This window comes from Zea mays, chromosome 9 (genome assembly GCF_902167145.1).
Source record: "Zea mays cultivar B73 chromosome 9, Zm-B73-REFERENCE-NAM-5.0, whole genome shotgun sequence".
NCBI classification, from domain to species: domain Eukaryota; kingdom Viridiplantae; phylum Streptophyta; class Magnoliopsida; order Poales; family Poaceae; genus Zea; species Zea mays.
Window position 1 is genome coordinate 160,960,694 of NC_050104.1, and position 15,581 is coordinate 160,976,274.

The window sequence follows — 15,581 nt, forward strand, 5'->3', positions numbered from 1 at the left end:
GGTTGACCTCTTTTCATCTTCATGAATTTATTGAATTTCCTTACAAATAAAGCCATGTCACCATCACTCTCACTTTCATTTTCTTCATCATTGCTATCTTCCTTTTCAATTGCCTTTGAGGCCTTGGCTTTGAGAGCAATAGATTCATTTTTCACCTTCTTTGCCAAACTTAAAGCATCGGCTTGTGACTTCTTAAATATATCTTGAGTGAGAATTTCTCCCAATACTTCGGTTGGAGAGGTTGTAGATAGATCACTCCTTACTAGCATTGTCACAATAGTCTCATATTTCTCCGGAAGTGATCTAAGGAACTTGTGTGTGAAATCCACATCCGGTACATTAAAACCAAGTCCCTTGAGTTCATTTACAATCTCATTCAATCGATTGAACATATCGGATACACTCTCATCTTCTTTCATAATAAATTGCTCAAACTTCCCTTTGCACACATATAGTTTGGCACTCTTCACAATTGTAGTTCCTTCATGAATTTCCATTAGTTTTACCCAAATCTCATGAGCGGTTGTGAGATTCTTGATACGATTGAACTCATTTATATCAAGAGCATCATAAAAGACATTCATGGCTTGATCATTTGTGAGGATATTCTCATTATCACTAACGGATGGTTCATCTTCCTTCAATACAACAAATCCATCTCTAACAATTGGCCAAATTTTTCCACCCATTGCTCTAAGATGCATTGACATTCTTATTTTCCAATAATCATAATTGTTTCCATCAAAGTGCGGTGGCTTCCCAATGTGCACATTGTTGTTACTAGCCATTTTGTCCCACTCCGGGATGATTAGATCCACAAACAATGGAGTCCTCGGCTCTGATACCACTTGTAGGATCTAGGACACCGGCTAGAGGGGGGGTGAATAGACGGTTTTGACTAAAAACAACAATACTAAGTAAATTTAATCAATACAACAAGAGGAATAAATTTACTTGTGTCAATAAGTAAACAATGTATGAAAGACAACTACGGAGATTGAATACTTGAAGAACAATAAGCAAAACACTAATCAATTGCAAGGCAATAAGTAATGCTAGAAGGAATAGACACCGAAATTTATCCCGTGGTATCGGTGATTTGCCGATCACCCCTAATCCACGTTGAGGTGGACTTCAAGCTCTCACTTGCTCCTCTATCAAGACACGACTTGATCTTTGAGCCAAGTGGACAAGAAATCACTCAATACCTCGATTCCACTAATGTCACCTTTGCCGCTCCGGCGAGGTAGGCGCGAACCCCTCACAATCAACACCGCGGCTTCTCCACAATCTTCTTGGAGAGCTCGACGGAGACAATCACCCGAGCCGTCTAGGAGGCGGCAACCTCCAAGAGTAACAAGCCAACGACGCTTGCTCGGTGTACCACCTAGTGCCTCAAGAATCACCAAATGATGCAAATGCACTAGGAACCCTCAATCTCTCACTAGAATGCAATCTCAAGCAAAGAGTGTGAGAGAGTGAGTTGGAGGATCACAAATGAGCTCAATGTGTGCAAGGAATAGCCAAGAGACATCTCACACACGAGCTACCCTTCTATTTATAGTCCCCCATCTAAAACCAACCGTTATGTGCAAAAGGGGGCAGTTCTGCGCACACGCGGACCGTCCGCGCCCTAGGGCCGGACGGTCCGCCGTACACCATAACGGCTATAATGACCGTTGAAGCATGTCAGAGCAGACTCAAAAGGTGGGTCCAGACAGTCCGCCCCTCAAGGCCGGACCGTCCGCGACCTGGCAATTTCAAACACCCGAGCCTCGGATCAAACGGAGTTAACACATGCGGACCGTCCGGCTATAAATCCCGGACCGTCCGCGACCTGAGACAGTACTGTCCGGACTGGTCCCCCGGACCGTCCGTAGTACAAATCTATAAAAACACACAGTCCCTGTTCAAAAACGAGTTAGACACATGCGGACCGTCCGCGCCTCACAGGCGGACCGTCCGCCTATAATTCAGGGACTGACCCGAAGCCACCTTCCTCTGGTCAGGACTGCGGACGGTCCGGCCCTAAGGCCCGGACGGTCCGCAGTGCAAAAGAACACAGGGTCAACACAAATGGTCAAACCTCGGACCCTCTGGAGGATCGCGGACGGTCCGCCCCCAAGGGCCGGACAGTCCGCGCGACCAAGACTTCTCAAATTTCAAACATGCTTTTGAATGAACTTTTAACTCACGAAATGAGAAGCGCTGTTAGTCCTTATGCAAATGCAACTACTTGATGCTCTATGAGGCACTAAGTTTTACACAGATCTAAGTCATTGACCCCTCTTAATAGTACGGCTATCTAGCCTACTAATCCGGTCAGGTATCTTCTCTAAACTCCTCAAGACCGGCAAAAGTAAAACCTATATTATACCTTTGCCTTCATCTGATCCACAACCAATGCGTATGACTCTTCAACATTTCCTGTTCTATGTGGTCCAACCCTGCATTCTTATTTCTCCAAGAATCGTTAGTCCACAAGTAGTTGTCATTAATTACCAAAACATTACCAAAGGGGCCTAGATGATTCACAGAGACGCTGTCGCCCTCGAGCCCCACGGGATCCGCCGCCGCGGCCGCTGCCACATCGCCGTCGTGCGCACCTCATGGGGCCGCCGCCGCGTGCATACCCTTGGGATCCGATGCCGTAGACGCTCCCACCTCGCCGTCGTGCGCACCTCAAGGGGTCGCTGCCGCGTGCACCTCAGGGAGACGTTGTCGCCCTCGAGCCCCACGGGATCCGCCACCGCGGCCGCTGCCACATCACCGTAGTGCGCACCTCATGGGGCCGCCGCCGCATGCGTGCCCTTGGGATCCGATGTCGTAGCCGCTCCCACCTCGCTGCCGTGCGCGCCTCAGGGATCCGCCGCCGCGAGCGTGCCCCCCAGATCCACCGTCGCGCGCTTGCTCCTAGGATCCGCCGTCGCGCGCGCCTCTAAGGGGTGGGGGCGTAACTGCCGGCGTTGCTAAAACTGAACCCTAGCGGCTAGCGATCCGGAGCTTCTTTTATAGACATTTTAGACCTGATGCGTCTGAACCGGTGACATTTTAGACCTGATGCGTCTGAACCGGTTGACAATATCAGGTCAGGGCTTCTGCTCAGCTATTGGAAGCCTAATGTTCTAATTACATAAACTATATATATATATTGCTACCAGAAGAATCCGAGATCACCAAAATATTTTTCCTACCAGACTGCATCTCAACTATTACGGCAGAGAGAGAAAGAGAACCACGCTGCAATACCAGTGCTGCCAGTAGATGAACATTATAATATGCTAAACAGAAGGGTTTGTCAAGCAAATAAAGCAGCAACAGACAACATCACAACAGAACCTTTCGCGTCATCGGTAAGCGATAACAGACGTTTGCATTTCCCAATAATCCTTCTCTTCTCAAACTCCAAGAGATCAATCCTCTGATGATTCCTACACTATATCTGATACTTTTATATATTCCCCCCTGTTGCCTAAAGCATTACACATACACACCATGTGTATAGTATTTAACTTCTAATTTTGTCAATAATAAGTAGCAAACCTGAATACTTTTCATACTAAACAAAACTTACTTGTAAAACCTCCAGAGCAAAGATTGACTGAATAGGGAAAATTGATTACAACCTGAAGCAAGTGCCATTCATCACATCCTCACGCGGCCAAATTCACAAGTTTTGAACCGTGTGCTAAATTCCCAAGAGCAATATATTGAGATCTTGGAATTTCTTGTACTACAGAATACGGGAACACCATGGTATAATGTATTGAACAGATCATACGAATTGCATGTTGTTTTACTAGTGCCTGCGGAGCACAATCATCGTCTTCTCCAGAATTATGCATCCGACCCAGCAGCATTCACATTCACCTGCCAAGTCCTGAATTATAATAGTAATTACTACTAACAAAAAGGAGGGCTAGATCGCCGCCGCCGTCTCATCTCCTAGTCTAGACACAGAAGCATCCGCCGCCGTAGTGGTGGTACTTGCCGTCCTCCTTCCCCTTGGTCTGCTCGGCGACCGTGACCGCGGGCGCACACGGCGTCCACCCGGCCGCTGCCATCCTGACCCTCGCCCACCACCCACCACCACCGCCCTTGCGCTTCCTCCTCGCCATCATGGCTTGGTCCGCGAGGCGTCGGTTCTCTGCGCTGAGCCGCTGGACCTCGGCCTCCCACGCCGCCGTGGCCTCGCAGCACTCGCGGTTGCGGAGCTCCAGCGCGTACACCCGCGCCTGCAGCGCCTCGGCCCTGCGCCCCAGCACGCAGGCGCGGTGGTCCTCGCGGAGCCTGAGCACGAGGCGGGCCATCTCGGCGGCGCGGCGGCGCGCGTAGCCCAGGTCGGCCGCCGCCGCCGCGGCCTCGTCCTCGGCCGCCGTCGCGCGGAACCCCAGGCGCGCGTTCTCGCCCAGCAGCACCAGGCGCTCCGACTCCAGCACCTCCACCAGGCTCCCCTGCAGCTGGATCCTGCGCGCCGACTCCGCCGCGCGCCGCGCCGCCTCGTCCGCCAGCACGTCGCGCTCCACCCACGCGGCCACCAGCTCCGCCACCAGCAGCTCCTCCTCTTCGTCGGCGGGGAGTCCGGCCCGCGGCGGCGCGTGCTGGGCCTGGAAGGAGAGCGAGCTGCCGGCGTCGGAGCAGCGGTCGTCGACGTCGGACGAGCCGCAGTCGGAGGAGGCAGACGCCGGCAGCGAGGGCTGCTCTCGCTTGTGCTGGTGGTGGCAGTAGCGGTCGGCCAGGCAGAGGTAGCGGCGGTGGAGGTCGGCGAGGAGGGCCAGCAGCTGCGGCCGCTTCTGGTAGTACTCCTCGGCGCGCTCCGCGAAGGAGTGCTCCGTGGGCGGCGCGGCATCGTCCACCGCCAGCGCGCGCACCCGCTGATCGATGTCTGCAACGAAGACATGAATGCAGAACGCGGATCATCAAAATCTCAAGGCAAAGGAAATGGCTGCACAGTGCACAAACATGTGACGCCGTAAATTTTTTACGGGCAGGCGTGTCGTGTGCATGAATGAATGCGCATCATCATCATGAAAATTTCCAAGGACTGCCCGTGACCGACCTGCAATGGCCGCTTGGAGCCAAGGCGGGCACGTGGGCGAGCGGCAGCCCATCACACCCACAGTCGCCGATGCACCCGTCTGCTCCGGCTCCGGCTCCGGCTCCATGTAGGAGGGATAGGCGCCTGCTGCCGCCTCCTGCATCCTCGTCCCTTAGCGCCGAGGACACCTGACACAAGCCACAAGAGTCAAGGAAAGGGCAAGCGACTACTGCACTGCACGTACTAGCAGAAAGGGCAAGCGAGACGTGTCCGGTGCCCCTCGCCCAACACGAGGATCTGACGCCTCCTGTACTGACGTGACGCGACGGCCTGCTGATCTGACGACTCGGCCCCGGTGGGCCGCCCGTTCCCCATCCCTTGTGCCGTGCCGGTAAAAACTTGCTAGCGGTAAAAGCTACTTGTACTACTACTGTATCTATCTCTCTATATTTCTTTTCTCCGGCCGCTATACATGGTGGGACTTTGGGATGGGGGTGGGCCTCGCGTGTCGGAGTCAGTATGCGTGTTTCCTGCGGTTTAAAAAAGAAAAGAAAATGCGTACCCTTGGCGGGGAGCATTTCAAATGGCTACTACTATACCAGTGTACCAGCTACTTTTATTTATTTATCTATTTTTTTATTATTTATTTATTTATTACTGCTGTGTATATACTGCTGCTGATGGAGACGCAGTAAGAAAAATCGCGATCTGGAAGAGAATATTGGAAATTCCTCCTTTCATGCTAGTGATCCCATTGTCCTCTTATAGTCTTATCTCTTCTATCCCTCCTCCTCCTGCTACTACAAAGATTGCAGTTCCCCTGTGTGTCCATTTCTACAACCATCTATCTATCCCCCTATCAATATGCAAGCAGAATCAGCACTCCGTTCACAGCCTGGTAGTAGAGGTTATCTGCTACTGCTGTCTACATACCAAATAGAGAGAAGATGAAATACAATACTACAAGAACAAAACAAAAAAGAATCTCGAGAAATACAATACCAAATTTAAGAGAGGGGGGGGGGGGGATCGGCGGGCGGCGAAGCAAGAACAAGAGGGGATGGTGGAGGGAGGGAGAGAGAGATCACCACTACTTGTCCACTAGTCTGCAAAGGGAAGGGAGTAAACACTAGAGGGAGAGACGCACTTACTATACGGGCTGCAGTTTTCTACACTGGAGGAGGGCGACGCGGAGGAGACGACTGCATTCTTTCTCCCTTGCTCGGAAGGAACCACAGGGGATCACGATTCACGACTGCCTTCTTTCTCCGGGGCTACCTTTATTTTTCTTTGGGGGGCGTCTCTGTGCGCTGCTGCAGCGTCCAAAACTTTATCTCGGCCGTCCAGGTGCCCTGCACCCGTGGAATGGACGGCCTGGAACACAAGCTGGATCACATGTGTGACATTCAACAGCTGTAGCCTACCGTTGTTTGAGCATCACGTCACTTCTTCTTTTACAGTTTTTTTTATTAAAAAAACAAAACTCTATGTTTATTACAGTAACAAATCGTCAAACACACAATTGAGCAAATAAAAAATATATAGTTCATACAAATAATTAAAACCTTCATAGCTTGAAAAAAAACAAAAACTATTTGTCACGAGGTAGATCACAATTCTCTCAGACTAGAATATTACAATCCATCCTTCTCCCCAGCACGTGTGAGCCATAAACCTCCCCTCTTGATCGTGTCTATATTTCTAGTGACATCATATGTCATGCCATCTGACCACTATGAGTCCACACGATGTCATGCATCATATATTTGAACCCCTAACCCACACACACGTAAAAACTGTGAGGGTCAATTCTGATACCATTTGTAACACCTCATCCACTCTCGGACAGGTGATACTTACTCATGTCAGCCCTCTAGAATCATATATCACCCCCACAAACCAACACGAGCCTTTTGTGCGCACTTTGTCCTCACTCACACGTACTCGAGAAGACTTCCCGGTGGGTCAACCATCCCAATATTTCTCCAGGCCAAGCTCGCCTACCTTGGAGGTTCTTTCGAGACAGACTTCCAAAAAAGAATATACACCTTTGTTGGTATGGATACTATATTAATTCTATTAAGCATTGGGTTGTAATATCCTATCCCAGGAGGATTGTGATATCCTGGTCTAAGGGTTAATAGGATTGATAGAATACCCATACCAATAAGGTGTCTCTTCTTTTTCGGAAGCCTACCTCGAAAGAACCTCTAGGTTAAGCGTGCTTGGTCCAAAGCAATCTTGGGATGGGTGACCGACCGAGATGTCTTATCGAGTGCACATGAGTGAGGACAAAGTAAGCACAAAGACTCGTGTTGGTCTATGATGATGGTCTATGGTCCTAGAGGGCTTGAGGAGTAAGTACCACTGATGCGGGAGTGGACATGGTTGGATGTTCTTTTGAGGCAAGATTTAAAAAAGAAAATACGTCTTGTTGGTATGAATACTCTATTAATTATATTAAACCTTAGGTCAGGATATCACAATCCACCCCCTTAGAAGACCGATGTCCTGACATCGATCAACCCCAAGCCAGGAACCTTCCCTCTTAGCCACGTCTATGTATCTAGTGTCGTCATATATCATTGACATCTGACTAGGGGCCGAACCAGGCCTATGGCCACTAGGGCCTGGACCCTACTCTTGGGTCAAATAGCTGTAGAGGCCTCAGGTCTATGAACTGGCACCGGCTTAACCCTTCGCTCGCTGAGTCTACTCCCTCGACCTCCTCTAGGAGCCGACGGTGGGCGCGTATAGTGTAGGTGTAGCCGTGTAGAAGGGGAGAGCGCGAGCCTGGGTCCCAGTGGGTGGTGGCCACTCCCTCGAAGCGTCAACCAGGCAGTGGGTGGTGGCCACTCCTTCGAAGCCTCAACCAGGCGTGGCGGGTGCAGCTGTGCGATCGAACTAGCGAAGTGTCAGGAAGCCCAGGTCGCAGCAGCAGAAGCGGCATGTCCAAGTAAATGTGGAGCTTGAGAAGGAAGAAGTGGTTCAAGACAACGATTCGCTGATGGGCCGTGGCCGTCGAGTCCGCAGGTCCAGTGGGCGCTTTCCATCTGATGTGTGGACCAATTGAGTCCTTGTAATTGGCTTATAACTGAAGAACAGCGAAAGGAAGAACTTACGAGGATGCTAATGGAAATTTCCCCAGCCGACTACCTCGTCTTCTTCCTCCTTCCTCTTGTATTCCTGTTGTCTCTTGGTTAGCTAGAGGTAGGACGCTAACAATTGGTATCAGATTCCAGAACTCCTGGCTTCGCTTCCTCGTCTGACGAACACGATGGCCGGTTCTACGGAGTCCGGTCTCGCTGGTGCGTTGGAGGCGCAGGCGAAGACTCTGGCCACGCAGGCCAAATTGCTGCAGCAGATTTGTGATCGGCTGGACGCCCAAGACCGCCATTGGGAGTCCTTGGAAAGGTCGGTCGCGACCAACGCTCGTTCCATCGCTTCGTTGTCAACAACGATAGGCGGGTTGGAGGCTGCGACAGTTCAATCAGATGCTGCCAAGGCTCTCTCGATGCAGATTGAGTCTCGTTTGTCCGACATGACGTCGTCGACATGGCAGAGGATTGACGCAGTGGATGCAACATTGTCTGCACGGGTGGTTGCCCTTGAGTCGGCTACGGCGACGCTCGAGGCTTGGAGACCTGGTGTCGAACGCTCGGTGGGCGCAGTTCATGCATCCATGGAAGGGCTGCGTCTAGATGTGGCGAGGCTTGCCGACTGCTTGGATCAAGGACCACGCGCGTCGACTCCACTGCGACCCAGCATCCTCGGTCCATACGCAACGACAGGGGGGCGCCCACCTGCTCCTACGTTCAACGTCGAAGGCTCGCGAGGGCACCGCACCGAACCTTATCGTCGGGAGGGTGGCCATGGGTATGCCTATACCCAAGGTCCACTCCCGAACAATGGTATGTTTGATGGTCCTCCTCCTCCTTTTGTTCCCATGGTGCAGTCCTTTCCACCAGATGGTTTTGGGGATAGCACACGTGACCAATTCGTTCATGGTTTGGGCAACCTTCCCAAGGTCCCATTTCCGGGGTTTGACGGTGACAACCCGAAGTTGTGGCAGCGAAGGTGTCACGATTACTTTACCATGTACTCGGTCGACCCTCGTGTTTGGATCAAAATCTCTACGATGCATTTCACGGGGGCTGCGGCACGCTGGCTTCAGTCAGTAGAATGCCAGTTGAGTCGAATCTCTTGGGTGGAATTTGGCCACATGGTTGTTGATCGCTTCGGCAAAGATCAGCATGCAGTCCTTATTCGACAATTATTTCACATACAACAAACCACTACTGTCACTGATTATGCAGAACGATTTACTCAGCTTATAGATCAGTTACATGCCTATAGTCCACATGCTGACCCACTATATTACACAATGAGATTTATGGATGGTCTTAGGGAGGATGTTAGATCAGTAGTTATGGTTCAACGACCAAGAGATTTGGATACTGCTGTGGTTTTGGCTCAATTGCAGGAAGAAGTCGGCGACAAGAGGCGTGATTCTAAAAAGTATGATGGGTCATATCCTTCCAAAATATATCCAAAATCACCTCTGCCGCTGCCACCGCCTCCCAAGACATCTCAGCAGTCCAAGCCTGATAGTGCATCAAATATTGGTGTGTCCAAGATGGGTTCTACTGATGATAAATTGGCATCTCTGATAGCCTATCGAAAGGCGAAAGGACTGTGCTACAAGTGTGGTCTTCCTTATATACGGGGTCACAGGTGTGCTGATAATGTGCAGCTTCATGTGGTTGAAGAGCTGTGGCAAATGTTGCAAGGGCAGGTAACAGAGGAGGACAATTCGTCAGAAGAGATAAATGCCCTATGGTTGTCCCAAGCTGCTGTTAGTGGCAAGGCTGCTCCTAAAACCATGCAGTTTGTTGGACACATTCAGGGAATGGATTTGTTGGTCCTGTTGGATTCAGGCAGCTCACATTCCTTCTTGAGTACACAGGTGGCTGATCATGTGACAGGTCTCTCTATGTTGCCCAAAGCACTGTCAGTAAGAGTGGCAAATGGTTCTCTACTCTCTTGTACACAGGAGTTGTTGGGAGCTGCGTGGTCGCTTTCAGGTTATGAGTTTAAGTCCAACCTGCGGGTGTTACCATTACAAACATATGACTTGATTATAGGCATGGATTGGTTGGAAATGTTTAGCCCCATGTTGGTACACTGGGCTGACAAGTGGCTTGTTATTCCTTATGAGAGAACCTGTCTCAAGCTGTATGGATTACAGTCATCGAAGGGTCAGTGTTCTGTTATTGAGCTGTGTCAGTTACAGGACCTGCCGGAGAAGGACCAGTCGATAATTGCTGGATTGTCAGTCGAGCTGTAGTCACTAGTCCAGAAATTTCAGTCGGTATTTGCCTTGCCCACTGGCTTGCCTCCACAGCGTGATTGTGATTATCACATTCAGTTGTTGCCTGGAGCCCACCCGTTCCACATCAGGCCTTGTCGGTATGCGCCAGCACTCAAGACCGAAATAGAACAACAGGTGGAGGAAATGTTGTCCTCAGGCATCATACAAAGGAGCCAAAGTGAATTTTCTTCTCCGGTCATCCTAGTCAAGAAAAAGGACAGCACGTACAGATTTTGTGTTGATTATAGGCACCTCAATGCCCTCACTGTTAAGACTCGTTTTCTTGTGCCAGTCATTGACGAGTTACTAGATGAATTGAATGGTTCAGCTTGGTTCTCTACGTTGGATTTACGTGCTGGATTTCACCAAATACGCATGGCACCACAAGATCAGCATAAGACTGCGTTTCAGACGCATCATGGCCAATTTGAATTTCGCGTCATGTCCTTTGGGCTCACTGGGGCACCTGCAACCTTCCAAGGAGCAATGAATAAGACACTTGCGTCTTTACTAAGAACATGTGTGTTGGTATTTTTCGATGACATATTGGTTTATAGTCCAACCTGGGAGTCTCATTTACAGCACCTAGAAGAGGTTTTGCACTTGCTGTCTCGTGATCGTTGGCAAGTCAAGTTGTCTAAATGCTCATTTGGAAGACAACAGATTGCATATCTTGGCCACATCATCAGTCAAGCTGGAGTGTCCACTGATCCCTCCAAAGTGGCTACCGTGGTGTCTTGGCCAGTGCCTACAACCTGCAAAGAACTGAGGGGGTTCCTTGGCCTGGCAGGGTATTATCGAAAGTTTGTGAAGAACTTTGGAATCGTTGCCAAGCCACTTACTGATTTGCTTAAAAAGAACTCTGTGTTTGTATGGACTTCCACCCATGACACCGCCTTTCAGACTCTTAAGCAGGCACTGTCATCAGCACCAGTTTTGGCACTGCCTAATTTTACCAAGCCCTTTTCAATTGAAACCGATGCTTCCGGCAAGGGTATTGGTGCTGTCCTACAGCAAGAGGGCCACCCTTTAGCATTTGTCAGCAAAGCTTTGGGAGCAGCCAATCTAGGATTGTCCACATATGAAAAGGAATATCTGGCCATCTTGTTAGCTGTCAATCAATGGCGCTCGTACCTGCAACATGCTGAGTTCTACATTTTCACTGATCAACGCAGTTTGTCTCATTTGAACGAACAGCGTCTTCATACACCGTGGCAACAAAAAGTCTTTACTAAACTACTTGGGTTGCAGTACAAGGTGATATATAAGAAGGGAACAGACAATAATGCTGCCGACGCATTGTCCAGACGACCACATGGAGCTGATTTATATGCATTGTCAGCCACTTCTTCGACTTGGTTGCAGGCTGTGATAGATGGATATCAGCAGGATGCAGAAGCACTAAGGTTGCTGACAGAGCTGGCTGTGGCTGAAGTTCCACCTTACAGTTTGCATAATGGTGTGATCCGATACAACAACCGTGTTTGGTTGGGATCTAATGTTCAAGTACAGACTAAAGTCACTACTGCACTTCATTCCAGTGCTATCGGAGGTCATTCTGGGTTTCCTGTCACGTATAGCAGAATTAAGCAGCTCTTTTATTGGCCAGGAATGAAGGCTTTCATCAAGAAGTTTGTAGCTGCCTGTGAAGTGTGTCACAAAGCTAAGCCTGATCGGTCCAGGTATCCGGGTTTGTTGCAGCCGCTGCCTGTGCCTCAGCAAGCTTGGCAGTCTATCTCACTTGATTTCATTGAAGGGTTGCCACGTTCTAACACATATGACACTGTGCTGGTCGTGGTTGATCGTCTGACCAAATATGGCCATTTTATACCTTTGCATCATCCCTTCACTGCTCTCAAGGTCGCTCAACGCTTCATGGATACTGTGTATCGTTTGCATGGTATGCCGGAGTCCATAGTTTCTGACCGTGATCGTGTATTTACAAGTACACTTTGGAAGGAATTGTTCAGATTGTCAGATACACAGCTGCTCATGAGCTCGTCTTATCACCCACAGACGGACGGCCAAACAGAACGGGTTAATCAATGTTTGGAGACATTTTTGCGCTGCTTTGTGCAATCGTGTCCGACCAAGTGGTCCTTGTGGCTGTCAGTGGCGGAATATTGGTATAATTGTTGCTTTCATACATCGCTGGGACGATCACCATTTGAGGTGCTCTATGGCCGTTCTCCTCGACACTTTGGTCTGACAGTTGCGGACTCAGTGTCTCATGCTGATCTGAATTTATGGCTCTCTCAACGTGACCTTATGCTTCGTATGGTCCAACATCATTTGCTTCGGGCACAGCAACGAATGAAGCATCAAGCTGATAAAAACCGATCAGAACGTGTTTTCAATGTTGGTGACATGGTTTATTTGAGGCTGCAGCCCTACGTTCAGACTTCAGTGGCCACCAGAGCTAATCACAAGCTGTCATATAAATACTTTGGGCCATTTCAAATCTTGCAAAAAGTGGGCACCGTCGCTTACAAGTTGCAGTTGCCAGATTCTGCTACGGTTCACCCAGTTTTTCACGTATCCCAGCTGAAATCATCGCCGAGGCCTAACTGTTTGGTCAGTTCAACGCTCCCTGATACTGCCATTCAGTATCCTTTACAGGTGCTCCAACACAGGACTATATCACGCGGTGGGCGACAGATTGATCAAGTGTTGATTCGATGGTCTCATTCCGACGCTGCTTTGGATACATGGGAAGATGAAGAGGCGCTCCAACAACGGTTTCCCAAAGCCGCCGCTTGGGGGCAAGCGGCTTCTCAAGAACGGGGGTATGTCAGGAAGCCCAGGTCGCAGCAGCAGAAGCGGCATGTCCAAGTAAATGTGGAGCTTGAGAAGGAAGAAGTGGTTCAAGACAACGATTCGCTGATGGGCCGTGGCCGTCGAGTCCGCAGGCCCAGTGGGCGCTTTCCATCTGATGTGTGGACCAATTGAGTCCTTGTAATTGGCTTATAACTGAAGAACAGCGAAAGGAAGAACTTACGAGGATGCTAATGGAAATTTCCCCAGCCGACTACCTCGTCTTCTTCCTCCTTCCTCTTGTATTCCTGTTGTCTCTTGGTTAGCTAGAGGTAGGACGCTAACACGAAGCACAACAGATCAAGCCCTGAGCGCGCAAGACCTGGACATCGACATCGGCCGCCGGGTTGGCCAACAACGAAGCAAGCAGCAAGCGTGAGTGCGTGTGCGGCTGTGCGTGACTGCACCGGGCATTTTTTGTAAAGAAAAAAATATTCTATTCCAATTTTTTGTAAAGAAAAAATCTTCTATTCCAAATTTTCAGCAAGCGATTTTTTTACTTTGTATTTATTTTCTTTGGTTGTGTACGTAATATCATAATATCATTTAATTTTAGGAAGTCTTCTTCTTGTTGATGAAAGCAACCACACAATTACTAAAGATAAATCATTTTCTTAACTTGGTAATCACTTGTTTAAGTCAATTTTATGTTAAATTGCAATTATCGTGTTCAAATAAACTTCATATGTATCATATCTATACATTTGCATGATTTAAAAAATTAGCCGACATGAATAACTTTTTAGTGTTATATCTGGCCCTATTATCAGAGAGATTCTGGCTCCGCCACTGCATGTGACCATTCCAAGCCCACATGTGTCATGCACCATATACTCGAATCTCTATCCCACACACGCCCACGAAACCACGAGGGTCGGCTCTGATACCATTTATAACACCCTATCCACTCTCGGATCGACAGTACTTACTCCCGACAACCCTATAGGATTATACAGTATCCCTGTAGACCAACACAAGTATTTTATGCGCACTTTGTCCTCACTCGCGCGCATCCAGGAAAACTTTTCGGACGGTCACCCATTCAAAGATTGCTTTGGGCCAAGCACGCTTAACCTAAAAGTTCTTTTGAGGTAGGCTTCCATGAAAGAAGATGCACCTTGTTGGTATGAGTATTCTATCAATCTTATTAAGCCACTCTCACACCGCATTTGATCGATTCGAGTTTGGAGAGACATAGAGCCTAGCGCATTTGAGAGTTGCAAGGTCTTCTGATGATTTGAGTTTTGTTTATTTCTCACTCTCTTCCTCATTCTCTTTGTTATAAACTTGAAGCAAGAGACTCTGATTCTTTGTGTGGAGGGCCCTACGGGACTTGGTGTCCCCAAGATTTAGAAGAAAGCTCAACCGATCTTTTTGACCATTGGATGCGATTCAGGTGGCCATCAGACTGTCTGGTGGGAGGCACCGGACTGTCCGGTGCACCTCCTAACCATTGGATGCGGCTGACGTCTCATATAGCCGTTGGTTGCCTACACACCGGATTGTCCGGCGCTCTGTGCGGACCATCCGGTGAATTATAGCCGAGGGTGTCCGGCATATCCTAAGAGCGGCCAGTACGACCGGATGGTCACCAGACTGTCTGGTGGGTTGCACCGGACCGTCCGGTGCTACGACCCAAACCAGCCCGAGTTCTTCCTTTTCGTGCTAACTTTCTTTTGCTCATTTTTGCTCGACTTCATATGATCCCTAGCAATTAGTACCTAAAACAATTGACTAAGTGTTAGAAGCATATTTTTTATTTGGAACCATATGTTTTTGTAGTATACCCACTTCCAAGCTCAAAGGTGCCTTTTCTTATATTTCTCAATTTGCTTTGTAACTACATGTGCTCACGTTCGTAGAAAAAGATGTTAGCCCATATTAATATGTTGATCATTTAATCACTAAAACAAATAAAAATACCAAGGGTACATTTCCCTTCTAGAATCCTATAATTATGTCAAAAATCTAGCGATAAACTCGTTTCTCTCTATCGTGACATTGTTTAGAACCGAGAATTGAACTAGTAACCGAGAATCAGTCAATAGACAAGAATGTGGCGATACGAGAAATCGTCGACGGCAAGAATCACATCAAGGAAAAGAAAAAACAAACGGACCCAAAACAAAGTTATTTGGTTGCAAGAAACATGTCTATCCAGAATGGGTCGGGACAATCGACTTTATCGATCGTAGGACGATTATAGCGGTCTCTCTATCTTATTCTTTATTTTATTTATTATTTTAAACTTTATTTCAAAATAATATATTATATAGTGTAAAACAATAATTTGCACAGTCACGTGTATGTTTTGCTGAATACAACCTTATAGAATCAACTCAATTTGCGTGAATGTGT

General features: G+C 48.6%; 1 protein-coding gene across 2 annotated transcripts; it reads right to left on the reverse strand.

The window, feature by feature from the left end:
• Nucleotides 1-3,570: 3,570 nt before the first annotated feature.
• Nucleotides 3,571-6,375, reverse strand: LOC100283411 (protein Kinase interacting protein). 2 transcript variants are annotated; one of them, NM_001394778.1, is given in 3 exon segments: nt 3,571-4,885; nt 5,060-5,226; nt 6,190-6,291. In NM_001394778.1, coding segments are annotated over 2 exon segments (1,077 nt in total). In that variant the 5' UTR covers nt 5,202-5,226; nt 6,190-6,291; the 3' UTR covers nt 3,571-3,950.
• Between the last annotated feature and the right edge of the window lie 9,206 nt (nt 6,376-15,581).

Excerpts from the sequence above, each read along its gene's own strand:
- LOC100283411 (XM_008660428.4), bottom strand. The coding sequence starts at position 5,201 with ATGCAGGAGGCGGCAGCAGGCGCCTATCCCTCCTACATGGAGCCGGAG. Across the intron at positions 4,886-5,059 it reads GCTCCAAGCGGCCATTGCAG|ACATCGATCAGCGGGTGCGC; the intron begins GTCGGTCACGGG and ends TCTTCGTTGCAG.